Below are 27,277 nucleotides of genomic sequence, written 5' to 3'. Positions count from 1 at the left end.
TATTTTAAAAAATCTCAAACCGGTAACAACAGTTAGAAAGCACCTTCAAACTTGAATGAAAATTATTAGTAACACATTTGTTTAATATACTCTTTAACACATTGTACTTGATTATTTAATTTTTTAAAAGTTAAAAGAATTTTTTTCATAAAATTATTTTTTAAATAAAAAAACTAAATAGAAAAACAAATTAAAAAATATATTTAAAAGTGTCTTTTATTATCAATTTTTTACTTGATTTAGCTTAATATTATGTGCCAGTGGTCGGATTAAAAGGTTATATAGGAGTAATGAAGGTTGGATAAACTTAATTAGAGACCATGCTAAGTTTAAGGTAAATATCATATAAATAAATAAAAAGTTACATATAATACCAGCAATTAAAAGTGAACATCCTTTTGAAAAGTAGATTACGTAGGTTAATGCGACTATTTAATAAAATAAATCATTCATTTTTCTAAAAGTAAATCACTTATATTAATTCCTTTTTAAAAACTTATCTTCTAATTCACTTCAGGCTTAAATAAATATTGGATCAATCCTGTCCTAATTTGGACAATGCTAATTAAGTTCCAGGTTGGGTGAGAGTGCATACTTTAATTAAAGTTAATACATTGATTTCTTGGGCCGTTCATAGGAAACTACCATGCACTTTCCTTCCCACCTAAAAAGTCACATAATCTTTGTTGATATGCTCCTTTGCTCCGAGCAATAATTTCTTGGCAAGACCGTCAGAAAGTCACATTTCCTTTGCATTGCTTACGTATCTCATCTCAATCCCTTTCATTTCCCTCAACGTGAACACTAGAAAAGCCTACTTTTTTCTAATCTAACAGTAGATAGCATTTGTTAAGGTGAAATTGCTTTTCCAAAATCGGTCTTCCTATGGCATCCGAGAGAATTCTCAATCCGCTTAAGTGTTGGTTCTCAAAGATAAATCTCAAGCTTAGTCTTAATGGCCGAAGATCATCAAGATCATCACTCACACCATGCTCTCCAATATCATCATGTTCTACCGTGAAAAGAAATAGTAAAGAGGACGAGTTCAAGGAGGTTTTTCGTCGCTTTGATAGTGACGGAGATGGGAAAATCTCTGCCTTTGAACTGCGATCATTTTTTGGTTCCATTGGAGAGTATTTGTCACACGAGGAGGCTCAAGGGTTTATCCTAGACCTCGATTCCGATGGGGACAATTTGTTGAATTTTCAAGATTTCACGAAGTTGATGAATAGTGAAGATCATAGGGATGGTGAAGAGGATCTAAGGAAGGCTTTTGAGATGTTTGTGTGGGAAAAGGGGAGTGATTGTATTACCCCAAAAGGGTTGCAACGAATGTTTCACCGCCTTGGGGATGAAAAGTCCTATGACGAGTGCGTGGCTATGATTGATGCCTTTGACATAGATCGTAACGGTGTGCTTGATTTCAACGAGTTTCACCAAATGATGGCCTAGCGTATTCATCTATATCTACGTCATGTAAATGGCTAAATAATGTGGAATGCAAACGATAAACCAAACTAACATGATGCAAGTTTGTTGCTTCAACAAGAACCAAGAACGTATGTTTAAATATGGAGGCGAGTTTGGTACCTGCTATGTTAAGTTTGCAGGTAAAATGTGGTTTCTTAAAATCATGTAGATTATTATGTTGAAACATTTTGGGTTTTCTTTAACGTGCTTTAAAGAAATGCATGCGCTTATAACATTTTTTTTCCTTTTGATTAATAGGAAATAACTTTCTGCTAAAAAGTAGTTTTACCCTATCGACTTCGGCTCGCTTAGGATTGAGAATTACATGAGAGCACTGTGTTAAAATTTAATTTTGAATAGACCTCCCCGTCTTGAGAGCAAGTGGAAAAAGTATTGATAAAGTATGGTTTATCCAACCAATTCAAATATGCTATAAGTGACAAGGAATTAACAAAGTTCTTCGAAATGCTACATATTGGAAGTTTTATTCTTATTATTTTTCTTTAGACCTTTGGTGCACCAAATTGGTCAATAGAACTTATTTATGCAGATGACTTCTTTGTTTTTTCAATAGACAAATGAGTTTATAAACTAATTAACTATAGCCACTATAAAAATGGTATCCTCTCTCTTTTGTAAACAAACTTGTCGATCCACAACGTTACTGTAAAATAATCATTTTAAAAAATTTACTGTGTTTAGGGAATCAGTAGTCGCTCTAACAAAATACACACCTAGCAACTGATCCGGCAACTACTCATCCTATTAAAGTTCTTCGTCCTTGCATATGAAATTGTGAACGTACTTGTGATCTGTTCATTACAACCTGCCCTGGACCGATATGTTTCTTGTCACCATGGTAGTTGATGGGAAAGGGTGAGGGTGAGCATAGTGAACACCATGAATTATCATTCACCCATGTTACAAATAATAATAATAATAATAATAATAATAATAATTTAATATTAAATTAATCTTTATTATTGTAATTTTTTAAACAAAATTCATCTGTTAATATAAATATTATGAATTTATAATAACAATATGATGTACTAATAAATAATTTTATTAATGAAATATTAATATATAATTTAATATAGTAAATGATTTATTAATATATAAACTGTAAAATCTATATTGATAATAAAATCTATTTTAAAACAATATTTTTTGTTAACAAATTGCAATGTTTTTGGTAGTTCAAATTCAAGGAGGTTGACAAAAGTTTTATCATGGCTCTACAAATTTTAAGTAAGAATGGTAACGACTCCTGCATACTTTAGATAATTATCTTCATAATTATAATGAATATCAAATTTCATACAATTTAAATATTTACAAATATATTATCTAAAATTTAATATTTATTTATATTTTAAAATTATATTATTATTAAAATAAAGTAATATGATGAAGAGCTTATTAATTTTGTTTTTATATAAAATTAAATAAAATTTAGTTAATTTTGCATTCTATAAAAAGTTATCAAATATTTAAATTTGACACATAATTAAAATTAACATTTTAAATAAATGATTTTTTTATAATTCTGTATATATTTTTAACAATGCTTTTATTAATAATATTTTATACTCTATAGTTAATAAAAATATTTTAATTAATAGATTACAAGTAATAAATATAAATATTGAAATTTAAATATTAAACAAATATAAGGATAATAATCAAATTTATTTTCTAATAATTATAAAAAGAGATACTATATTATCTTACTCACCTTTATTCCTGTTCCTAAGACTACCTACACACCACATACTAATTAACTACCATGTAATTCGTATCAATGTTTTAGCATTCGGATCTCTGATGACATTGCCAACATATATATAAGATTAATTTTTTAAATTGTGATAAAGTATTAATAAAAATATGACTATATACTACAGGAAGTTTTATTAAATTTGAAATATTACTCAATAAATTTTAAATTAAATTTCAGCCGTCGAAAATATTTTTGTTAGAAGCATAAGGAAATTTCTAATTTCGCTTCTATAGTTATTGCGTAAATTTAGGTATTTGTCACAACAAAATTAGCGAAACCTTCTTACTTATTTCTATTCATAGCTTCTACTTTGCAAGGGACACTCCGTTACCCATAGCTTCACAAAACAACTTAAACTAACCTCAACGCCACCCTTGCCTATAAAATCACTTCTTCATACTACTACTCCAAAATAAACAAGCAAAAATAATCTTTCCTACCTCTCTTTTCTCTGCAATTCGCGTTCATCAAGAACGAGTATCCTTCATCATGGCCTCTCACGGTACCAATTCCATCATTTGGCGCTTTGTTTTAGCTATTGTAATTGTTGCCCTTTTCACTCCAAACCTTAGTTCTGCCGAGCAATCCAAGATAGATGGCTTGAAAATGAATGTAATTGATCGATGTTGGAGACCGAATCCTGAGTGGAGAAGGAATCGGCCCCAACTAGCCACATGTTCTGTGGGCTATGCTGGCAAGATGACTAACAACATTGGCAAGAACCTCATCCACTATGAAGTTACTGATCCCAGTGATGACCCTATAAACCCTAGACCTGGCACCTTGAGATACGGAGCTTCCGTGATTCAAGATAAAGTATGGATAACATTCCAAAGAGACATGCACATTAGGCTCGAGAGACCCCTTCTCATTAGTAGTTTCACCACCATTGATGGTCGAGGTGTTAACGTAAACATTGCTGATAATGCATGCCTAATGATCTTTAAGGTAAACCACCAAAACTCCTTCCCAGTACTAACTAAACTTGCACAATAAATAACATATATATATATATATATATATATATATATATATATATATATATATATATAATTTTTTTTTCATGTATTAGTAACAATTTGTACGTAACTCTCGATTGTTTATTTGTTTCTAGGCCACCAACGTAATCATCCATAGCATTCGGATTCATCATTGCAAACCTCAAGCCCCTGGGATGGTGATGGGGCCTAATGGAAAGGTAATTCCTTTGGGCCAAGTAGATGGGGATGCAATCAGATTGGTCACGGCTTCAAAGATTTGGATTGATCATAATACACTTTATGATTGCCAAGATGGTCTTCTTGATGTAACGCGGGGTTCCACTGACGTGACCATATCCAACAATTGGTTTAGAGCCCAAGACAAGGTTATGCTTCTTGGCCATGATGATGGGTATGTGAGAGACAGGAACATGAAGGCTACCGTTGTGTACAACCATTTTGGACCTAATTGCAACCAGCGCATGCCAAGGTAATAAAATTCCTTATATTTAAAAGTTAAAAGTGTTACGAATATAAATGTATTAGGCAGTATTAATTTGTCTTATTAATAAAAAACACTGCAGGATTCGCCATGGATATGCGCATGTTGCCAACAATCTTTACTTAGGTTGGGTGCAATATGCTATCGGGGGAAGCATGGAACCTAGCCTCAAAAGTGAAGCTAACCTCTTCATAGCACCGACAACAGGGAGTAAGGAGGTAATCAATTTTAACATTAATGAAGATGCATTCATCCAATTAACAATAGGTTACGAAAGTTGAGGAATTTGTGTATATATAAAATGGTTTTACTATTATTTTTCAAATTAATCATATATGACGTGTGTAGGTGACGTGGAGAAAGGATGGTCATAAAAATGGAGACAGATGGGAATTTCATTCAGTGAGGGATGCTTTTGAAAATGGAGCCTCCTTTGCGGTAACAAAGGGAGGACGTGTGCCAAAGCCGGATTATAGCGAAGAACAAAGCTTTAAAGTTGTTGATGCCAAATCCGTAAGATCATTGACACGCTCATCAGGTGCATTGCGATGCACTTAAACATCTATATGTTGAACTGAAAAATAGACGAGGGACATTGCAGAAATCGAAAGGGATTAAGCCTAGTAATCCCCCATGAAAAAAAAAATGTATTGAAACTTTCAGATGTGAATTCTTGAGCGTTGAAAATTGTCAAATTCACAAGTTAGTATAATTAACGTGCATTAGAATGAAATCACCTGTCCCTTCTTATTTGGATTCCTGTCCCTTTATTAAAATTTAGACTTCCAGATTCCACTCAATTAAACATATTTGATGATATAAGTCGCTGTTTGTTAATGTTCTTGGATCTAGTTCCGTGAGATCCTTTGTAAAATTTTATTATGGGTCGTGCTTGGTTGTTTTAGCGTTGGTTTTGATGGCTGCATTGGATGGATTGTGGGAAGTTCATGACTTGCCTTAAAATATCCGATCGAGTCCAAACGTGTTACTATGATAATTTTAAAAAAAGCAAAAGCGATTACAAGATTGTACTGAAATTTTACCAAAATTATACTCGCAAGGCCATAAAACGGCTAATTATTCCATCATCTCATACATTCCAAAACATTCAATTAATAGTTTAAAATTTATTTTATCCAACTCATTATACGTTAAACCACTGTATCATAATTGTGCAATATTATTGTTTAGGACCAAGACTTTTATATATAACTTGCTACTAATTGTCCAAAAAAAAAAATTGCTACTAGAGCTTTTAATTATAATACTTGTGCTTAATACTCTATAGTTTTTTTTTTTTAATAAGAAACAGATTTAAATATTTTTTATTTTAATTATAAAAATATATGATATATTTGAAATGTATTAATTGCTGAATTCTTTTTATACTATTTTTTTATTGCTAAATGTATAATTACAAGACAATAACTATACCAACTATATTATTTAATATATTTTATAATAAAATTTATATTTACGAAAAATAAAATAAAATTAATTACTTTTTTTTAGTATAGTGATTTAGTCTTTTATTTTTTTATAAATAGGACCGTAGTAAATTAGGAATTAAAAAAAAGTTAAAAACTAGTCAACAAAATTTAATGATTTGTTTGTCCGCTGCCAAAACTTTTATACAGAAGTTGTTATTAATGGCTAATGATATATAAGTTTGAAAATAATGAGTAACTGACAAAGCTACATATTTTTAATGAGATTTCTGCATTCGCTAAATATTCGACAAAAACTCATCCTTCTCATTTGATTTTTTCCCCATAATTATAACATATAATTCAGCTGGAATTGAATTTGTCCTACCTATAATTTTTCATTCACACACAGAAGCTTAAACGTATCGTTTAACGATTTTATTAAATTTTTTTTTTTAAACTGTCTATATGAAAAGTAATATTTCTTATCACAAATACTGAAGGTTGAAAGAAATTTCCCGCAAAAAAAAGAGAAATTCGGTTTGAATTTTGCTGTGCATCAACATGGATGCCACTACTCTGCGCCACTGATGCATTGTTTGGTACCCTAGAAAATTGATGAAACGTGGAAACATACCAATTTATGGGGTGCAAATATTAGTCAAATATTGTGGCGCTGGGTCGCACATGGATGTATTGAAATACTGTGGTCTATTCTCAACGTTTTTGAAGTTCATTTTGTCTGTATCGTCAATGGCATGATTAATTGATTTTGAATATATATCTCAGCTTGCTAGTCTTGAGCACTTGGTGGAGACAGACAGTGAATTTCTGGATTAGAATAAAGGCATAATGACTTTGTTATGAAGTTGATCCATTACAGATATTATGAAGTTGATCCATTACAGATATTGCTGCCTTTTGTGATGATCTTTCGTGCGAAATAAGAATACATAAACCAATTGGTATTTACTATTTAGGGAGCCATTTTGTCAATTGAATTTCTGAAATATATAAACTACAAAGCGTATAGACTTTGCTATGAAGTTGACCAATCGGAAATGTTGCCGATTCTTTAGGATTTTTCGTGCGGAGCAAGCACATACTATAAAGGAAAGTTGATGCTTTAATTGACTTGATACACTCATTATGATTGAAGAACAATATTAAAGTAACGGTTTTTATTATTATTTTTACGAACCATCCTTTATTAACAAGTCATAAGGACCAAACGAGCCTAGTGATACACCTATTCCTAATTCCTTTACGAACTACCATTGACTCATTGGTTTTGGAAATTGAGGTTTGGACCCAGGGTTTGTGTTTTTTAATGTTTCGGAGTATTTAAAATTTCCAAACTACGGTTTGATCATGTTATAAAAGATAAATTTTACCTAAAACATGATTTAGGATTTCATAACTCATAGTCCTATCTATGTTAACAAGTAGGAATTGCAGTTGTGTACAAAAATGGGAGTCCATAGCTTGGTCAACCATTGGGTGATTTTATAATTTTTAAAACTAATTTTATGGTGAGGCCAAATTATAACAACACATAGATTAAGGAAAGGGGATGTAATTTCAAAACAGAGAAAGGGTCACCTATTATTCTCCTCAATTTTTAAGTATGAGAATGTATATTTCTCTTCAATTAGACATTGATTCAAATTTTGCATTAATTAGAAATTACCAAGTTTTTTAAAAAATAATTAAATTACTGAAGACATTTATCCATTGATTTATAAGTTAAATTAATGTCTTCAGTATAGAAAACATAAAATTATAAGAAAGTCAAATTAATATAAAAAAATACATATTATATATTATCCAACAAATGTCACACAAAGAAGATACTCTGCCTGGACCAACTGAAACAAAAAAGAATTAACTCGGTGTGTCTCAGCCAATTTAAGTTATTATATTTATTTATTCATTGAATTTGATCCCCACGAAAGTGATAGGACAGAGTCAAGTAAACGAGTATCGTTCAAGTAATGACATATAGTAACTAGAACTATTATGTAATGCTGTTTGGTCAACGACAATCCAAGCCTATCTGTTTTTTTTATAATATTTTAAATTCAACCTCAAGAAGAAATCAATAGGCAGGTTTTTTCTCAGAAATTGTCTTCTATCTGAACTTATGACCAATGAATTAAATAATTCCAAATTAAACTGAAACAAGCACTACCTAAATCATTTAATAAAGTGTTACATAATTGCCGGGTTTTGGCCCCCTATATGCACAAAAGAAAAAAAAAAGTGGTACATAATTGCATTCCCTAAGAAACCTTCTACAATCCTTACATTCTTTACCCATATTTGCAATAACAATGCGTTTCTTTCCCTTCATTCCTCTCTTCATTTTCAGCCTTTTAATCTGCAGGTTCTCTATGATTATGGGGCAGCAACCTTATATTGGTTTAGGCACAGTAGCCTGCCCTCGAAAGGGTAACTCAAAGTCTATCCGTGGCTACACTTGTAATGGTGCAAATCGCAGTTGCCAAGCTTACCTTACCTTCAGATCTCAACCTATATACAGTTCTGTCTCCTCAATATCTGCTTTGTTGGGTTCTGACCCATCCCAACTTGCTCAAATAAATTCTGTTTCCCTGAATGACACATTTGACATAAACAAGTTGGTGATTGTTCCAGTCAACTGTTCTTGTGCAGGTGAGTATTATCAGACAAACACATCCTATGTGTTCCATAATTCAGAAACTTACTTCTTGGTTGCAAACAACACTTTTGAGGGCCTAACAACTTGCCAAGCTTTGCAGAATCAAAATGACAATCCTGCTAATATATACTCCGGTAGAAAACTTGCAGTGCCACTTAGATGTGCTTGTCCCACAAAGAATCAAACTGAGAAAGGCATAAGGTACCTCTTAAGTTACCTTGTAAACTGGGGTGATTCTGTTTCACTCATTAGTGAGAGGTTTGGTGTCAACACTGACACCACTCTTGAGGCTAATAGCCTTGCTATGACACAATCCACCATCTATCCCTTCACCACACTTCTCCTTCCCCTTCATGATAAGCCCTCCAATTCTCAAACCGTTTCTCCACCTCAAACTACTCCACCACCCTCACTTTCCTCTTCTTCCCAAAGCTCAAACAAAACGTGGATGTATGTAGTTGTTGGAGTTGTTGTAGGAGTTTTTGCCTTAATAGCAATTCTCTCTGCTGTAATTTTATTCACACGCTATGGCAAAAACAAAGAGAAACAAGGTTCAGTGATTGTGTCCAATAGTTTTGAGGCAGTTGAGAAAAAACCACAAGGGAAGGGAACAGAGAAAGGAAATGAAAAATTATCAGAGATCATATCTGGCATAGCTCAATCGTTCAGAGTGTACAGTTTTGAGGAACTACAGCTTGCAACAGATAATTTTAGTCCTAATTGCTGGATCAAAGGGTCGGTTTACCGCGGTGTTATTAAAGGAGATTTGGCTGCAATTAAAAAGACAGAAGGAGATGTATCTAAAGAGATAGAAATATTGAACAAGGTCAATCATTCTAATGTGATTCGCCTATCGGGGGTGTGCTTCCACGAGGGGCGTTGGTACCTTGTTTATGAGTATGCTGCTAATGGATCCTTGAGTGAATGGATCTACTTCAGCAACGTGGATGGGAAGTTTCTGAATTGGACAAAGAGAATGCAAATTGCATTGGATGTGGCCACAGGACTTGATTATCTTCATGGTTTCACGTCTACTCCTCATATCCACAAGGATATTAAGAGTAGTAACATTCTCTTGGACAGTGATTTCAGGGCAAAGGTAGCAAATTTGAGCCTCGCGAGATCAATGGAAGGAACAGATAACGAATTTCCCGCGACAAGACACATTGTTGGGACAAGGGGTTACATGGCTCCAGAGTATTTGGAACATGGTCTTATATCTACAAAGCTTGATGTCTATGCATTTGGGGTATTAATGCTGGAAGTGCTCACTGGAAAAGAGGTTGCTGCTATTTTAACAGAAGAGAATGCTGATTTGTCACGCGTTTTAAGTTCCATACTTGGTGAGGAAAGTGGCCAAGAGAGGTTGAAGGAGTTTATGGATCCCTCACTACAAGCTAATTATCCATTAGAACTTGCTATGTTTGTGATTGAAATGATTGACAATTGCATAAAGAAAGATCCAGCAAGTCGCCTTGATGTGCACCAGATTGTTCTAGCTCTGTCCAGAACACTTGACTCTTCATTGAGTTGGGAAAGATTAATGAATATCTCTGAATAACAGAGATTTATCAGGATCATTTGATGTTACTGCAGTTGAATTGAAACAGAATAGTTCAATCAGTCAACGATATCTTACATTTCTGTTAAATTCTTCTGTTTTCTTCGTCAGATATGTTATGTAGCATATTGTATTAGTGTGTTTGTTTAACTAGGTTTTTATAGATCAACATATATGATATAATGATATATGCAGTCATGATGAATGAATAGGAAGCACGGAATTTCTCTAAACTCTCTTCCAGAAACCCATTTTCTGTATAATGTAAGAAAATGATGTAATTGTAGTTTTATTTCCTTGTTAGTTATTATTTATTTCTAGAGATTCCAGTTAGGATATTAATTAATAAATCTAAATTTTCTTAAAGTGATGATTCTATTATTCTGATATAAGTCCAATTGAAGTCCATGGGAATTGCTCTTACTATGGAAGAATTGCGAAAGTGATACCACTGAAGTAAGCTTTTTAATGTTGAATACAAAAGTAAAGTTCTTTTGTAGTTTGTGTTTTTTCTGAGCTAGTAGCCACGTTCACGATAAAATAAATAATTAAATAAATCAAATTGCAATGAATTTTTTAGCTGTTAAATACTTTTTTTTATCAATAAGATAATTGTTAAATACTATAATAGTTTAGGAATGTTTTGTGATCTTTTACTTTTTCGGTGGGCTATGTCCTAGCCCCTGAAGAGTTGGGCTGGACTAGTTATATATAACTCATCAAGAAATGGGCTAACGTACCCAGCCCAGTAAAGCTAAATCAATGATAGTCCAAGAACATAAATTCCATTTAGTGGTAATTACCCAGTGATTTGTGCGACAAATTTCAAATTAATGATTATTATATGGAAATTTTGTGACTCCAGCCATAAGACTTTTCTATACTGATAATTGCAGTCTATATCGTCTTAACGTTCTTGCAATTATTTATTTAATTTTAACATTTCATTTGGTCTGCAGCAATATTAGAAAATACATATTCTCATGTTTCTATCTGCATTTTCCTTTTGCCTTATTTATGGTGTAAAAATTTTCTACGTCTTTCTTCATTTTTCTTTATGTTAAAATATTACTCTTTCATTCTTCATACTTATTAGTTTTATTTTACTTATTTTTTTTACTTTATGTGCAATTTTAGTTTCTTTAATTTTAATTGCTTGTATTTTATTTTTAAAAATTTTCAAATAAACTTATTCTCAAAATTTGATTAAAAAATTAACAAAAATATAATAAAGGTGAAATGTATAATTAATTTGTAGAAATTAACAAATATTAAAATACATATAATAAAATAAATAAAATATAATGGATAAAATATAATAATATTTTATTATTTAAATATTTTATATATTTTTTCTTATGATATTAAATAAATTAATTATATATTACACATATTCTAAATTAAAAGACAGATGGGACATCACCTAACATGCCATTTGATATTCAAGACCTGACATGACAAATTTGAGAGAATATGTTAATATACCTACAATCTTGTTTTTTTAAAAAAATCACGACTTTACTTTGATTTGAAAGTTTTAAATTTTAATATAATTCTGATTTACTGATGGAAGCCCAATGTTAACAATTCTTCCAAGTCTACACGGTTTATGCGTGTGTATTATTGCTTAAGTTTCGAGATGATGACGATTAATTAGAGATTAAACAATATTTTAATTCAAAATAATAGTAACTATACTGTTATTTCCTCACTCTACAAATTCCTTCACTTTGCAATCAACGAATTCTTGAAGAATAACTATGCAGTTTGCTGAATCAGGGTCACTTCGAAATTTTTAATCTCTTTCACCACAGGTTGACATGCGCATGCAGAACTCTGGCAAGTCAGTAGGCAATGGGGCCGTTACTGTTTACGAAAGATTCTCCAAAGAAACATTGTCAACTCTTAACGATTTTGGTACTAACCCTTATTTTTTACGAAGAGGTATTCATCAATGATTGGAACAATCCATTCACACCAAAAATTGTTTTTTTTACAAAATAGCTAGCTGACTTGCAGCATTATTCTAACGTAGAGCTATTCTACATTGTTTTTGTGCTGCTAAATGGAGGAACATTAAAGTTAAGAGGCATATCTTATTGCACAAATTTGTACTTCTACCTGTTACTCTATGAGCTATGACTTCATGAGGTATGAAACATATGCTTCATGCATCCAGTGTCAAAAACATATATTTCAAAAGCAATTATCTTTCACGCGTGAATTTGTTTGTACATGTGACAGACAAATCCATTAATTGATTCAAACTTTCTATTGTCATAAAAAAAATACACAGAAATAAGCAAATTTATTTTGGGGTTTAAAGAATACAGGGATGGAAAAAAATGATATTTAAAAGTTTAAAACACTCCCCTAAACAAAACCAAACATATACCTCGACACTTCTTAACCATCATTATGTAAATTAAACACCATCTTGGATTTGAGGAATTGAATTGCGTTCACTCAGTCAACGAGCAGCTATGGAAGTGACAATTTGAGTAACTTCTACATCTAATCCAGAAGTCAATGATCTCTCCAATGTAGCAGGAGATGGCTGAGTGAAAAGGGAGAGGCTAAGAACAATTTCTGCAATTGTTGGTCTGGACAAGGACTTATCTGCAGTGCAATTCACTGCCAAGGAAGCCAAGCTGAGAGCATAATCTATAGGATAAAAGCTCTCTAACTTAGGGTCCATCCATTTTCTGAGCATCTCCTCTCTATTCTCTTCTTGATCAAAGATCTTCCAAATGTCCTTCCACAGCATAACCACCTCGCCATTTTCTTTGGTTGTTATGGCTTTCCTTCCTGTAAGCAACTCTATTAGCACCACCCCAAAAGCAAAGACATCTATTTTTGGCATCATTGGGTTAGTAAAAGTTCTGGCCATGGAAAAATTAGCTATCTTGGCCTTAAAGTTTGAGTCAAGAAGGATATTACTACTCGTGATGTCCCTGTGGACTATTCTTGGATAAGCATGTTCATGCATGTATTGTAGACCCATTGCAACATCCACAGCTATGCTTATCCTTTGACACCAAGTAAGGGAAGCCATTGAGCTTGATGTGTCTGAAGAAGACTTGGAGAATAGCCAGTCATCAAGAGACCCATTTTCAGCATATTCATAAACCACAAAGCAATTCCCATCATTGTCTGATGAAACACCCATTAATTTCACCAGATTTCCATGATTCAACTTCTGCAGAATTTTCAGCTCCTCCGAGGCATCTTCCTTGATTTTTTTTACTGCCAAAACCTGATCTTTTATATTTGCCTTGTACACTGATTCACCAATCTTGCACTGCTCACTGAGGCTCATGGTAGCTTCTATGATCACATCAATTTCATACACAGTTGGCTTCCTTAGATAGCCTGAAACACCAGAAAGTAGCTTATCCGCAGTCTCGGCTGATGAAGCACTCCTGTTCAAACTCTTCATTTTCAAACAATACACATACACCAGTAATACCATTAAAACTACAGTTAAAACTGTGCATCCCAGGCTAATGCCAAGTATAACTGAAAGATGAATGCTTCCCTTTTTTACATCCAAATGAGGTTGAATAAGATCTGGCAAGTGTGTCACTGGGATCAAAACTGGAAGGTTGGTTGCAGAAGTGAAGTTTTGACCATAGTTGTTTTCGGTCAATATGTTTTGTAGTGATGCACCAAACTTGGCACTTACAAGGGAAACATTGTCATTGGGCTGCCACACGTAGGTAATCAGGTACTGTATCCCTTTGTCCAACTGGTTCTTTGAAGGGCACCTGCAGAATAAAGGAACTATTACTTTGACGCCTACTGGCAACATATTTGGACTTAGACCAGGGTTTAAGTCCATCACTGCATGCCAATTGGTGAGATTCTCGTATAAAGTGGTTGCAACAAAGGAGTAGCTATCGCCTTGATTGATCTCATAGGAGATATTGGCATAAGAGAGGGTTCCAGTGCAACCACAAGTTACAGGTATCAGTAAGACTTGGTCAGGAATCAGCTTGTCATCCTCTTGCTCTAAGTTACTAGCTCTTGCAATGGATAAAGGGCTGGTATCAAATATATTAGATATGTTGGTCAGACTCAAGAAATTAGGAGACTGAGCAATGTATGTTACATAGGTTTCACAGGAAGGAGGTGAATCAGCTGGGCATGAAAAGTTTGTTCCATTGGTTTGTTGTGATTGAGCTGCAATGTTAGTGAAAAACAACATGAGTGCAAGACAAAGACTGTGAGAACGAGAGGCCATTGTTGTGTAGTTGTGAACAAATGTAAGTTAGGAGGGAAAGAATGAAGAGAGTCTCTTATCAAAGGAAATCGGCTTTGTTGATATGGAGCATTCCTTGTCAATAAAAATATCCTTTGGTTTAATTTAGAAAATTTGTGTCATTGCAAATATTTCCATTTTGCTTTCAGAATCCTAGATATTGTGGACATATCAATATTTATATTAGCCAAATGGTATGCAATTCATGCGCATGATATAATAAAATGGCAATAGAAGAGTAAATTCTTAATTTAGTTCTTAAGATTATGAGTTGTATATTTTAGTTTTTGAGATTTTCAAAATCTCTTATTAATTTCTGTTTTTACAAAATAGCATTTATTTTAGTCTGTTCTAGCGTCCAATGACAGTAAAAAATAGAATATAAAAAAAACTAAAATGATTTTAAATTTCAGATACTAAAATGCACAATCATCATTTTGAAGACTAACTTGAGAGTTTACCTGACAATATAATATTGCGATGCCAAATCCAATTTTAGGACGGCCAGTTAATGTCCCTCCCAGTTCTACCTGTGCACGATGTCAGCTAGTATGCCGACACCTACAAACCAACCAAACTTTATGCCACTACCGGATTTTTAAGAGGCAAAATCGCAAAAGGATTTGGGTCTTATATGACATAATAACGTTATTTTCATTTAAATTTCTCAACACCTTCTTTGACAAGGAGAAAGATAGGAAGAGAAATATGAGATAGGATAAATAATGTAATTACGAGAGAATGAGAGAGAAAAAAATGGTATAAGAATTTTATTAGAAAATAGTATTATTATATGACTTTTAGTTCTAGCAATGTGAGAACAGGAGATCTCTTGGCGTAGGGATATATTTAGTTTGACGTTTAACAAGGGCCCAAGACCAAAATATGCTACTATAAAGGCAACAGCTTAGAATGTTGAATCGTCTATTTGCATTGGATCAGCGTAATAAAACACCTCAACAAATTGGCCTTCATTTAATTTTTAATCAAATGAGCTGTCTTCAGCAGATGAGCAAGACGTGCACCAAATAATGGATGTAGCCAATTGGTATAGGTTAATAGTCACACAGGCTAGATTCCTCCTAAACCTACCCTCTCTTACGCCATTCTCTCCCCTTTTTTCGAATAGCTGAGTGCAGCTTTTGTGTATTCATCAAAACTGAAATTTGTAAGCCAACTAATGTTCTAAGAAAAATAAAAGGGATTGAAAATTGCAATAAGATAACCAATAACAATAAAAAAAATGATAATTATTAGATTCCCTGCAAAGTGCATAACTCAGCAGCAAACTGAATGTAACTCTCCACACATCAACTAGACGTCAATAATTTTGTGATTAAGTAAATATGATTTCTAGTACTTGATGAAGTGGATACAATGAAACATATGGTAGCTGTCAGAACTCTAATAATTACTGCAACTTAAACATATTGTTGCAGCCCTCTCCGCTTCTGAAAAAATCTCAAGGACTTTGGGTATTGTTTTTCATCTGTTATAATGTGTGGTGCAATTTCATGCATGAAAAATCCCCTTCCCCCTTTTTAAGCGAAACAATTTGAATAAATATTATAAACTCTTATGAGATCTGCAGAGCTGACAGTCCATACATGACCCTGCAATGCGAGTGGAAGGACCATATTTATTTCCTCGCAACTCTCTTCCACCGCTGCAGCCTCCCTGCGTCTCCCCTCTTTCCAGAGGCTCTTCACTAGCAACTCTTTTGTGGATGAGTCAGGCACCAGACCTGAATTCTTCATGTCTTCAAATAGCCTCCATGCAAGTGCAGCTCTGTTTGACTTGCAATAACCTTGTATTAATACCTTGAACAAATAAGCATCTGGCTCTAGACCGCTCTGCCTAACCATTGCAAAGAGTCTCTGCACTGTTTTTATGTCTCCAAGGTGTGAAAAATAGCGCATGAGGCCTGAAAATGTCTGGATATCTGGGCAAATACCATTTAAAATCATATCATCAAGCATGTCCAGGGCATCAGCATTTCTTCCACACTTTGTTAATGTTCTTAGAAGAGAGGAATACAGAATCATAAGATTAACTTTTGATATGGGCCCACAAAGTCTTCGATCATCATTGAAAACCTTGAGAGCAGCATCAGCATTTTTTGAAATCCCATAAAAGTCAATGATTAGCCTGATGGTGCTGAATGGTAGTCTCATTCCCTCCATTCTGATCTTGGAGATGAGTCTATCAACCAACTCAGTACGTCCATGGCGTGCTAAAAGGGTCATGATTCTTTGTATAGTGTATTTGTCATGAGTAAATCCAGGTTGATTAGCAACCCAGCAGAAGAAATTCCATGCAACTTCTGGTGTTTTGAAATTTCTAAGCATCTTGCAAACCAACCTGGTTGTCCATACAAAGTCAGCACCCTCTAGTGCTGCTACTTCATCAGGACTCCAATTCTTCAAGGCACTGGCCAAAGCCCGCGGATCCAGCCATGGTTTTAAATGAATCCCATCAACTTGATCACATTGACAAGCTCCACTTATCTTCTCATCTTCTCCCTCATTTTCATCTTCATCCTCATCCTCATCCTCATCCTTATCACCGCTATCAATAGAATAACTCACATTCTTGATTCTTTCATTGGGCAAAATTTCTCTAAATAATTGGTCCTTCTCCTTAAGAATACCTTCCTCCTGCATCTGCTGTAGCAACAAACTCAAGCCTCTACTAGGCAATATTCCATCACCTTGCATTTCATCAACCAAAATTCCGACTTCATCAAACCGTTTGCTACCCATGAAACCTTCAATCAGAACGGAGTACTGTTTCAAAGTGCGTTTGATCCTCATTGAAGGCAACAGGTGAAACACCTCCATGGCTTCAGACAATTTCAAGGATTTCACAAGGTGCTCGATTATTACAGTATAGCTTCTGCAATTAGGAAGCGACCCTTCATCAATCATCCTGCGAAAAACTCCAACAGCCTCAGAGTCCTTTCCCATGTGTGCATAAAGAGCCATAACAATGTTATAAGATTCAGTGCAGACACTGTCATTTTCAAGTCTATACTGATCCCAGACTTGAAGAACAGAGTCAAGGTCCCTAGCTGCAGCATGCCACTGCATGAGATTCATAAAGCTAATCTGAACAGTGCCAAACTGGTTAGCTCGGATAGCATCAACAAGAGATTTGAGGTCAGCGCATCGACCAGACTTAGCAAGAACAGTGGCAAGTGCATGGAGTGTGTTGTGGGTATGCGAAAAACGGGAACTTTTTTCAAGGGCATCGACAAGGGAGAGAGCGGAATCTGCAGAAGGTGCAGAACGCAGTGCGTGAGTGACCACGAAAGAGTCAAAGAGACGGTGGTTTATGAGAGAAGGAAGTGAGGAGTTGAGGGTATTGGAGCGTAGAGTGAGTCGAATGGAGTCAATGAACTTGGCACGGTTTAGGTAGTGAGAAACTTTGGTAGGAAATGGGTCACGACAACGAGCATAGCAACGAGTTTGCACTTGCAAGGTTAACCCGTTGAACAGGTTAACCTTGCAGAAGAACTGCCTCAAGTTCATCCGCATTCAGCTCTTCCAAGGTTGTCTACGTTCATGCTTGTGTTCATAATCGAGGAACTGTTTTTCTGTGCTGGGTGGCGCAAATAATCAAACATTTGGTGTGCACATGCCAATGCCATGCATTCATGGAATGAAAAGACATAAAAATTGGATACTAATTAGCATCTGCTCGAATCTTTCGTCGGTCAAAACCAATCACGGGTTTTGCTGCGATCAATGATAAGCTAAAGTTGAATTTGAAATTGAAAATTTGACGCCACCATGCTACATCATCCTTTTACATCTGATTTGGGACGTAAATAAATTGAAGCAACGTCAACCCGTGTGTTACCCGGCCCACAGCCATCATCTGCACTCCATTTTGGGCCAAGAGAGGGAATTCTTCTCAGCCCATTGGGCTGTTTAAGGATCATTGTTGAACTAACAAAGGCTCCCATTGCCCACGAAAGTTAATCTAGTTAATAAGGATTACACCACCAATAAAAAACATAGTATTTTTTTAATGTGTGTCCAGATATACACGTTAAAAACCTTTTAAATATATTATATTAAACACTTTAAATTGTCATTAAAGTATGTATGGAATTTTTTTAATATTTTTAAGATAATAAATATTATTATTTTCAATAAAAAAATTATTGGATTATTTATTTGTAGATTACTATTAATTAATCATTTAGAATAAATATTTCAATTTAATAATTAAATATATCAAATATAGATATTAATAATTTGATACATGACTAATTGATGAAATTGTAATCTGATTTTTGTTTTGTATGGGTAGATTGGGCCACTCAATATAATATCTACTAAAGAATTTTTATTCTCATCTAACATAGTCATAAGAAATAATTCCCATAAAACAGTCTTATATCAAGTGAGTAAAACATTGACCATTAAATAGAATACAGTTGTGCTCATAGTGTTTTTGTTATCCTATTTCCTAATGAGGTTTGAAGAAAGATTGATGATAAAATATATGAATATATGATTAAATTGATTTAGAGATATGATAAATTTCCTTCATCCACAACCATAAATAATGTCAACTAAAGCTAGGGGCAGGGCAGGAAAAAAATGTATCGTAATTAAGTAGTTTTTAGAAAACGATATATGCATGCATGTGGCGAATCCTGCATAAGATTCATGACAAAAATTTTGCCTAATTTCTTAGCATTGATAGCTTCAACAAGGGTTTTGAAATTTGAGGTTTACGCTTTTGGGTATTCCGTGCATCGGAAAACCTGTGGAGAGTTTTCTTGAAGACTTCTACAAAGAAGGCTGAATCAGAATTTGGCACTTCTCAATGGTGAGCAAAGAATCAAATGTTCTCCCATGCATTATATTTGACAACAAGCAATACAAAATCCTTAAATCAACGTTCCAATTCACGCAGATTGCATACGTTGCCTAATTCAAATTGCGTGTTCCTTTACCTATTTCTTTTCTTTCACTCAACTAGAAAAATAACACGTACAAATCCTATTTAGGGCTGACAATATCTTCTACCTTAATTATACAATTTTTTTTACTTTTTTTTCCCATTTATTAAGGAGTCATTTAGAAAAGAGAGTTTTTAAGGGAAAGAAGAGAGGACAACATTTTTATTTTAAATAAATATATTTAAATTTAATATTTTTAAATTAAATATGTAAATAAATATATTAACTTAAATTTTATGTATTAATCTTGCATTTATTATCAGAACTAGTATATAATTCTCTTAATTTAAAATTTAAAATTTAAAATTATACTCTCTTTTTCCTCTGCTTCCAAAACTCTCTTGCTAATGTATTCTACAGGAACCAAATAGAGAAAAACTTAGAAATGGCACAGAAAAATAAACGGGTGGCTTCATTCCATACGTTGTTGTGTTCGTGGCCTAGAACATAGCAAAGTTCAACATAGACTGTTGTACAAATAAAGCTACAATGGCAAGTTGGACAACTTAGCCTTTATTTCTATTCCTAGATATAGCATATTACACTACATCCTATATTGAACACGAACTTTTATTTCTAATTTCATGAAACAGTACTCCCCTGAATGAGCTTAATATTACAGGAGGACACTAAATCATAAACGGTAGGAATCAAATACGAGTTACTTCTCCTTCTAATTGCCAATCCGAAGTTTTCTGTCATATCCACGTCCTCAGGTTTCATCCCATTTGGAAGTTCCCAGTTGAAGTGATAAAGTAGAAGAGCCAAAGGAAGCATAATTAAGGATAAACCAAAAGACATGCCTGGGCACATTCTCCTTCCTGCCCCAAAGGGAAGATATTCAAAGTTATTCCCTTTGAAATCGATAGAACTACCATCGAACCTTTCTGGTATAAACTTCTCAGCATCATCCCAATATTGCGGATCTCTTCCCATTGCCCATACATTTACCATGATTTTGGTCTTCACAGGTATTTCATACCCATCAATAATGGTTAGTTCAGAGCATTCTCTAGGAAGCAACAAAGGTGCAGGAGGGTGTAGCCTCAATGTCTCTTTGTACACCAACTTTAAATAACTCAGTTCCTCTACATCAGATTCATGAATTATTCTTTTTCCTTTAAATGCTTGTCTCACCTCAGCTTGTGCCTTCTCCCTAACTTCTGGTTTTTTCATCAATTCTGACATAGCCCAATCAATAATTGATACTGAAGTATCAATTCCAGCAACAAATACATCCTGGTCAAAGAATTGAAATGTTTTTAATATATAGTTTTTATCAAATGAGAATTTGTTACATTGTTTCAAAAAGGAAAGGAAGCAGCAATCAATAATATAGTGAGTCCACAGAACTAGTACGTAAAAGCTCCCTACGTTTAAAATGAATGCTCACAAACCATGGATGCTATTAACCAATGATTAGGTTAGGGGTACTGCATCCACAATAGTTTGAATCAGTTCCTACTAATTGCACACTTAAAAATTATTGTTGAATTTTCAGTAATAAGAAACAACTTTACCAGATATTAATTGCTTAATCTACTACGGTGTCAACGGTTATGATCAATGGTAGCATTCATGCTATAAAATTCAAAAAATAGTAGTTCTATCCTATTGTTGTTAAGATAAAATATTAACCGTTAAATTTAATAAAATAATATTTTTAATTTTTTATAAAATTTATTAATTTACATAATATTATCATAATAATTATGTATATAACATTTTATATAATTTAAATATTTGTAAAAAAAACATTTACTTAATTATATTTTAAATAATCTACTATACATAAATTAGATAACAATTATTTAATTTTTAAATTATGTATAATTTTGTAGAATTAATTTATTTTATGAGAAAACTTGAACAATAAGATTGAGAGTTTTTTTATACATAAAAATTATTAAAGCTGTCATTTTACTAAATACGATTCTTAATGTCATTTTATAATCCTATCTTATGCATATGATGAAGTTGAATATTAGTGCAATAGATCATTTAAACATTCTTTATTAGTTATTGATTAATTATCACAATAAAAGTCAACTACAATAATTATTCATGAGGATAGAGTGAAAAATAACAAAGAAAAAGCACGTGTCCTATTAAGTAAAATTTAAAATACATTAATACAAGTTTAAAGTTAATTTTAAGTATTTTAAAACAATAAATTTTGTTGAAAATAAAAAATATTTTTAATATAATAAATAATCTTGAAATATTTAAAATAAAATATTAAAAACTGACCGTTAAGAAATTTTGAACTCTGCAGTATTTACTTACCGAAATCACAGCTTTGATGTTTTGGGTGGCCATCTCGATCCCGAGGCTGCCACTTTCTTGGATTCTCAAAAGAACATCCACAAGATCTTCATCCTCCTCTTTGATGATGCTTCCTTTTGCTCTTGCGCGTTTTTCTCGATGCTCCATGACAATGTTCTCGTAGATCTTGTCAAGCTTCTCCTGCAACTTCTCCATCTTGGGCTTTTTCCCAGTAATATAATTTAAAATTTTCACCGAAGGAAACAAATCAGCGAGGTCAAACCCTCCTATATTCGCCACTACTTGCGTCTGCAAATTCGCAAACTCACGCTGGTCCGTGGATATGTTACCAAACGCTGCCCTGAAAACAAAAGCACTTACCAACGATGAAATTCTGCTAGTGAGATTGATTTCTGAACCCGCTGATAACTTAATTGATTCTATGAACTTTGCTGTTTCATCTTCTCTAATATAAGAGAAAGACTGAACCTTCTTTGCACTTAGAAGTTCTAACGTGCATACTTTCCTTATTTGTCTCCAATAGTCACCATATGGAGCAAAAGCAATATCTATTCCTCCATAGGTGAAAATTTGAGCAGGAAGAAGATTTGGCCTGTTCACAAAAGACATGTCATGTGTCTTCATTACCTCTCTCGCCAACCTGGAGGAGGATACAACCACTGTAGAAATTTCACCAAGTCGAAGGTGCATGAGAGGTCCATATTTATGTGCAAAGTCTCGGAGAGCATGATGAGGGAGTGAACCTGCTCGTGCTAGTTGGTGCAAGTTTCCAATGATAGGTAACTTTCTTGGGCCTGGGGGAAGTTTGTGAGCAACACTGGACTTGTAATATTTTGCAAGCCAATGCAATATCAAGAAAAGAATGAAGCTAATAACCAATAAAGATGGTTCAGCTTCCATGGTGTTAAGGTAGACACTTTATTAACTCTCGTGTTTTATGTTTATAGTGCTGTTAGCTTAGTTGCTGGATTCTATTTATAACCTATTTGTGGACAACGATCTATATCTACTTTTTAGCTGTTGGAGAAGTTTATGTATACACGATGTGCTGAATTCAACGACTACCAGTGTTACGCAGTTTAATTATTTTTTTAAAAAAGTCAGATCGATTACAATATATCTTTTTTTTTTTTCTTGACGATGATATTCAAACTATGTTCATTTAAATATTTAAACTTCCTTTCTGAAAATTGCTTATAAAACTGGCATTATATTATACGTATTTGAATATTAGCGCAGGTTTTGAACATAGGTTCAGTGTGTATTCTTAGTCTTTAAACTAGATTATATAATATACACATCATGCACGTTAAGTCATTGAATTCTGTATAGACATATGGAGTTTAATTTTGATTTTATAAACTCATTTACATCATCCATCAAATTTCGAATTGATGGATTCAATATATGAATAATGACTTGTAGGGACTTCTTTTTAATAGGTTTGTTGAAAAATTGCGATGCATTACCTATCATTAATTAAAATTTAAACAAGTTAAATAATATATCCCCTTCCACAGGCACAAAATAGAGCAAACAACAACGTTTTTGGATAAATTTAAATGTCAAAATTTTATGGATTTGACCATTTAAATTTTATTTATTTATTAACTTTATTTCTTCTTGACAAGATGATTGAATTATGGAGGTGAAATACCTTTTTTTTAGTTGTTAAATGTAATAGATAATTACTTATTGCTCTCGTACGTCGTGCTTTTTAGCTTCCTATCATGCCCTTCTCAATGTCCAAGGAAGGTAAGTTGGACAGAAATTAATTATCATTCAATTTTCTTTAACTTACTTGAAGTATAAGTTAAATTAAACTTATTGATGAAATAAGTCATATTTAAATCTTTTTAAAAGGTATTTAATTAAAAGTGTCAAATCTAAAATCACTTTAAAAAACTATTAAGTTTAATAAGTTAATATAGTTAAATAATAATAATAATAATGAGACTAAACTTTTAAAAAGAAAATCACATCAAGTAAATAAGTTAAATTACACGATATATTTGAGAAACAACTCAAGCATAAGTCTTATAAAAACTTAACCTGACCTAACCAACTTCTACTCTTGTCCAATAAGTTTTCTCATTTTTTTTGTTTTTTTTGTTTTTCTAATTGTCACAAAAGCCTATTTATATGATAATCTTAAATTTAATATTGGTTGACATTTCACATAATTGAATTAAAGCAACAGTAGAATAGTATTTTATGTAGTTAAAAAACATTAAAATATTATTTTGTAAGTTTAAATGTATTTTTTATTTTTGTATTTTTGTAAATTTTTTATTTGAACTTTTTAAAATTCAATATTTTTAATATCTAGTAATGACGTGATTAATTAAAAATTGTTGTGTCAATTTTTTAGATAAACCATGTTATCATTAATGCTCAAATGTGATAATTTTTTTAAAAGAATTGCTGTCAATCAAATGATGACATAATATAATATTAATCAAGACAATATTTTAGAAATTTTAAAATTAAACTTTTAGACGGTTTCTATTTCATATCTCCAGAAACAACTAAACGATTTACACTTATCCGAGATTGCTGCATGCCAACAATATGGAACCTATTTTGTGCAAATCGATATTCTAATTACACCACAGCATGAACAGCACCAAGGTTTTTGTTTATTTCTTCCACATGAGCACCAAATCCAACCAATTAATGAGCATGCAGACTGACAAACATTGCTTCCATGTTGGTATTTTCTTTAATCAACATCTTCTGTTCCTTAAACTACAAATATTCGGATGGACTAGACCCCCAATTAGCATAATTGTAAGCAATAGCTCTTTATTATGCTTCCTGCACAGCCATTAAATGATTTGGATCATTTCCATTTTCCCGTTACTGTTGTTCAAAATTAATTTGTTTCTTGCTGTCCAGTATCTATATTGTCCATTACTTTAAAGATGCAGCGACACACAAAATACTTTCATTAATAATATAATAATTGAATGATATTATTAGTATTTTGTGGAGCATATTACTAAAAAAAATGTGAGAAAAAATGGAATTTGAGAAAAAAAATACGTCATGAAAATTATCTTAGACCGATGCAAAATTTAATTTAATCAATCAATAATATATATATATATTGGAAGCGTGCATGTTCGAAGCAGAATATATATATATACATATATTGGAAAGTTTCATTTATTTTAAGAGAAAATTTGGCTTTGTTTAATTATTTATATAAATACTGAATTTTTTAATTCAATCATTAGCTTCAGATTTTTCAATAACTACTAAATTAAATTTATAAAATATACAAATTATTTGATATTTTATTAAATATTTTCATTTTAATATATATTTTTAAAAAAATATTAACTATAAAACTATATACTTGTAAATATTTAAATTATCTAAAATTTAACATGCATAATTACATAAGGATACATGATTCAATAATTAAATTAAATATATTGATATCTATAAAAAAAGTTATCAAGGAGAACAAATTAAAAAAAGCTTTGTTGCTGTAATAAGTTAATATCTTTCTTAATAATATGACAATTTGAATTATGTCACTCTTAATTTTCATTTTCCTGATTTAAATTAAATACCCTTCAATACATATGTATTGAAAATCTCAATCTTTCATGCATATAATATATTTAATTGTGTATAATTGTTTTTAATTATACTAACAAATTACATTTTAATTAAGTGTAACAAAATCTTATTGTTAGAACAAGTGAATATCTACCCTAATAAACTGAATGGACATTCTTAATTCTCATTTTCTTACTTTAAATGTAAACACCTTTCAATATATAGCATGTATGGAGAATCTCTCTCGTCTCTCTCATAAATATAATGTATTTAATTATTTATGAAATAATATACTAACAAATTACTCTTTCAATTTAAATTACTTTATTAAATCTAAGTTGAATTGATAATTAGCATAATTCTTTTTAACAAGTTCTATTTGCATTTGAAATAATTTAATAATTATAAGCTGTAATTTTTTATAGGACAATTTTAAAATATAAATGACAATATTTAAACAAATTCCCCGCATAAGCATGAGTAACACTAGAATTTTCACAGTTCATAATTAACATATGTGATCTTTTTATTTTGTTTGTTCAAAAGCATTATATGACTTTTTCATTATTATTATACGGAGAAATGTTTCATAATTCTTTTATTTATATTGGCAAATACCCTGTGTATGTGAGAGAGGGGCCATGATTTTGTTCGGTCAAAGTTTGTTGTACATGGTTTTTTATTCTAATGAAATTAAAATTCAATTTTTAATTCATGGTGTTAGGGCTGATTTAGGATAAAGCGAATAAAGCCTTTACTTTGAGCTCTCGAAAATAAATTTTACTAATTACTAATATTGTTCAAAAAGAATTAAAAATTAGTAATTATTTGGGGCATAACGTTTGCCTGATAGAAGGAAGTAACTTTTTTAATTAAGCAAATATTTCATTATATCATGATTTTCTATCTATCCATTAATTAACATTAATATTTCTTTCATTCATTCTGTCTCACTCCCCCATATACATACATACATTAATAAATAATTTTCATATTTTTCTGTAGCCTTAATAAACATTAAAATGAATCCTACATGATGTTCCTAATGTATGAATGATTTTACTAGTTAATGATTTTTTTAATGTACATAAACAATAAAAAATTAGTAAATAATAGTTTTATGAAAATTATAATGTTTAATATTATTAATATATTGAATTATTTAATTTTTAATAAAAATTATTATATTTAAATTTTTTATCATGGACACATTAAATAACTAATTAATAATGTGAGGTTTTAAATGATACATTAATTATGTGTGTGGTTCAATCGACGTGTTTGCGATAAAGTGATAATCAGTTCATAAAACTAATATATAAAAGGAATAATTTTAAAATATTTAGTTGAAGATTTGTTTATTTTGAATAAACATAACAAATACATATTTGTGTTTGTGCGATTTGTAGAGGTCGAGAATGTCCATGACATGAAAAAGAAACCGAGTTTTATAACTATAGGCAACATGTGGATAACAGTGAATGTGTATATATAATAGAGCTGTCTATAAACACAAGAAATAAGGAGACAAACTCAGAATGTTGTGCGTAGAGCTATTGACCGTGAGACCAATTGGAAGGGAGAGGTAGTGCTGGTGGGCGAAGCTATGCAAATATGGTGAAAGGAAATGATGTTGTTGGAGGGCCAAACAAAAATGCGGTGTAGGTATCTAATAAGAAAAAATAGTGATGTCATAGCGAATTCCATGTTGATGAGGATACAATTGAGAGGTGCTGCAAGGTGTTAGTGGAAAGGTTATACCTGCTAGAAGGGAAGGTGGTT

General features: G+C 32.2%; 6 protein-coding genes across 6 annotated transcripts; 3 read left to right on the top strand and 3 right to left on the bottom strand.

Moving 5' to 3' along the window:
- The first annotated feature begins 885 nt into the window (after window positions 1-885).
- On the top strand, window positions 886-1,526 carry LOC113869913 (probable calcium-binding protein CML41). Its single transcript, XM_027506433.1, has one exon. The coding sequence runs from the start codon at window positions 886-888 to the stop codon at window positions 1,450-1,452; it is 567 nt and encodes a 188-aa protein (XP_027362234.1). The 3' UTR covers window positions 1,453-1,526.
- Window positions 1,527-3,742: 2,216 nt separating this feature from the next.
- Window positions 3,743-5,293, top strand: LOC113869892 (probable pectate lyase 4). Its single transcript, XM_027506408.1, has 4 exons — window positions 3,743-4,201; window positions 4,368-4,723; window positions 4,818-4,953; window positions 5,084-5,293. Exons 1-4 carry the CDS (start codon window positions 3,743-3,745, stop codon window positions 5,291-5,293), a joined length of 1,161 nt encoding a protein of 386 aa, XP_027362209.1.
- Window positions 5,294-8,495: 3,202 nt separating this feature from the next.
- LOC113870282 (lysM domain receptor-like kinase 4) lies at window positions 8,496-10,403 on the top strand. Its single transcript, XM_027506872.1, has one exon. The coding sequence runs from the start codon at window positions 8,496-8,498 to the stop codon at window positions 10,401-10,403; it is 1,908 nt and encodes a 635-aa protein (XP_027362673.1).
- Window positions 10,404-12,873: 2,470 nt separating this feature from the next.
- Window positions 12,874-14,646, bottom strand: LOC113870281 (serine/threonine receptor-like kinase NFP). The gene has a single exon (XM_027506871.1). The coding sequence runs from the start codon at window positions 14,644-14,646 to the stop codon at window positions 12,874-12,876; it is 1,773 nt and encodes a 590-aa protein (XP_027362672.1).
- Window positions 14,647-15,987: 1,341 nt separating this feature from the next.
- On the bottom strand, window positions 15,988-18,456 carry LOC113869674 (pentatricopeptide repeat-containing protein At5g66631-like). Its single transcript, XM_027506121.1, has one exon. The coding sequence runs from the start codon at window positions 18,198-18,200 to the stop codon at window positions 16,206-16,208; it is 1,995 nt and encodes a 664-aa protein (XP_027361922.1). The 5' UTR covers window positions 18,201-18,456; the 3' UTR covers window positions 15,988-16,205.
- A 1,765-nt stretch (window positions 18,457-20,221) lies between these two features.
- LOC113870280 (cytochrome P450 71D8-like) lies at window positions 20,222-22,825 on the bottom strand. The gene is made up of 2 exons (XM_027506870.1): window positions 21,926-22,825; window positions 20,222-20,878 (listed from the first exon to the last, which is right to left on the bottom strand). Exons 1-2 carry the CDS (start codon window positions 22,823-22,825, stop codon window positions 20,222-20,224), a joined length of 1,557 nt encoding a protein of 518 aa, XP_027362671.1.
- Between the last annotated feature and the right edge of the window lie 4,452 nt (window positions 22,826-27,277).

Source organism: Abrus precatorius, unplaced genomic scaffold (assembly GCF_003935025.1).
Source record: "Abrus precatorius isolate BTA unplaced genomic scaffold, Abrus_2018 Scaffold6, whole genome shotgun sequence".
In the NCBI taxonomy this organism is placed as follows: Eukaryota; Viridiplantae; Streptophyta; class Magnoliopsida; order Fabales; family Fabaceae; genus Abrus; species Abrus precatorius.
This window is presented reverse-complemented; position numbering and strand designations above follow the sequence as displayed.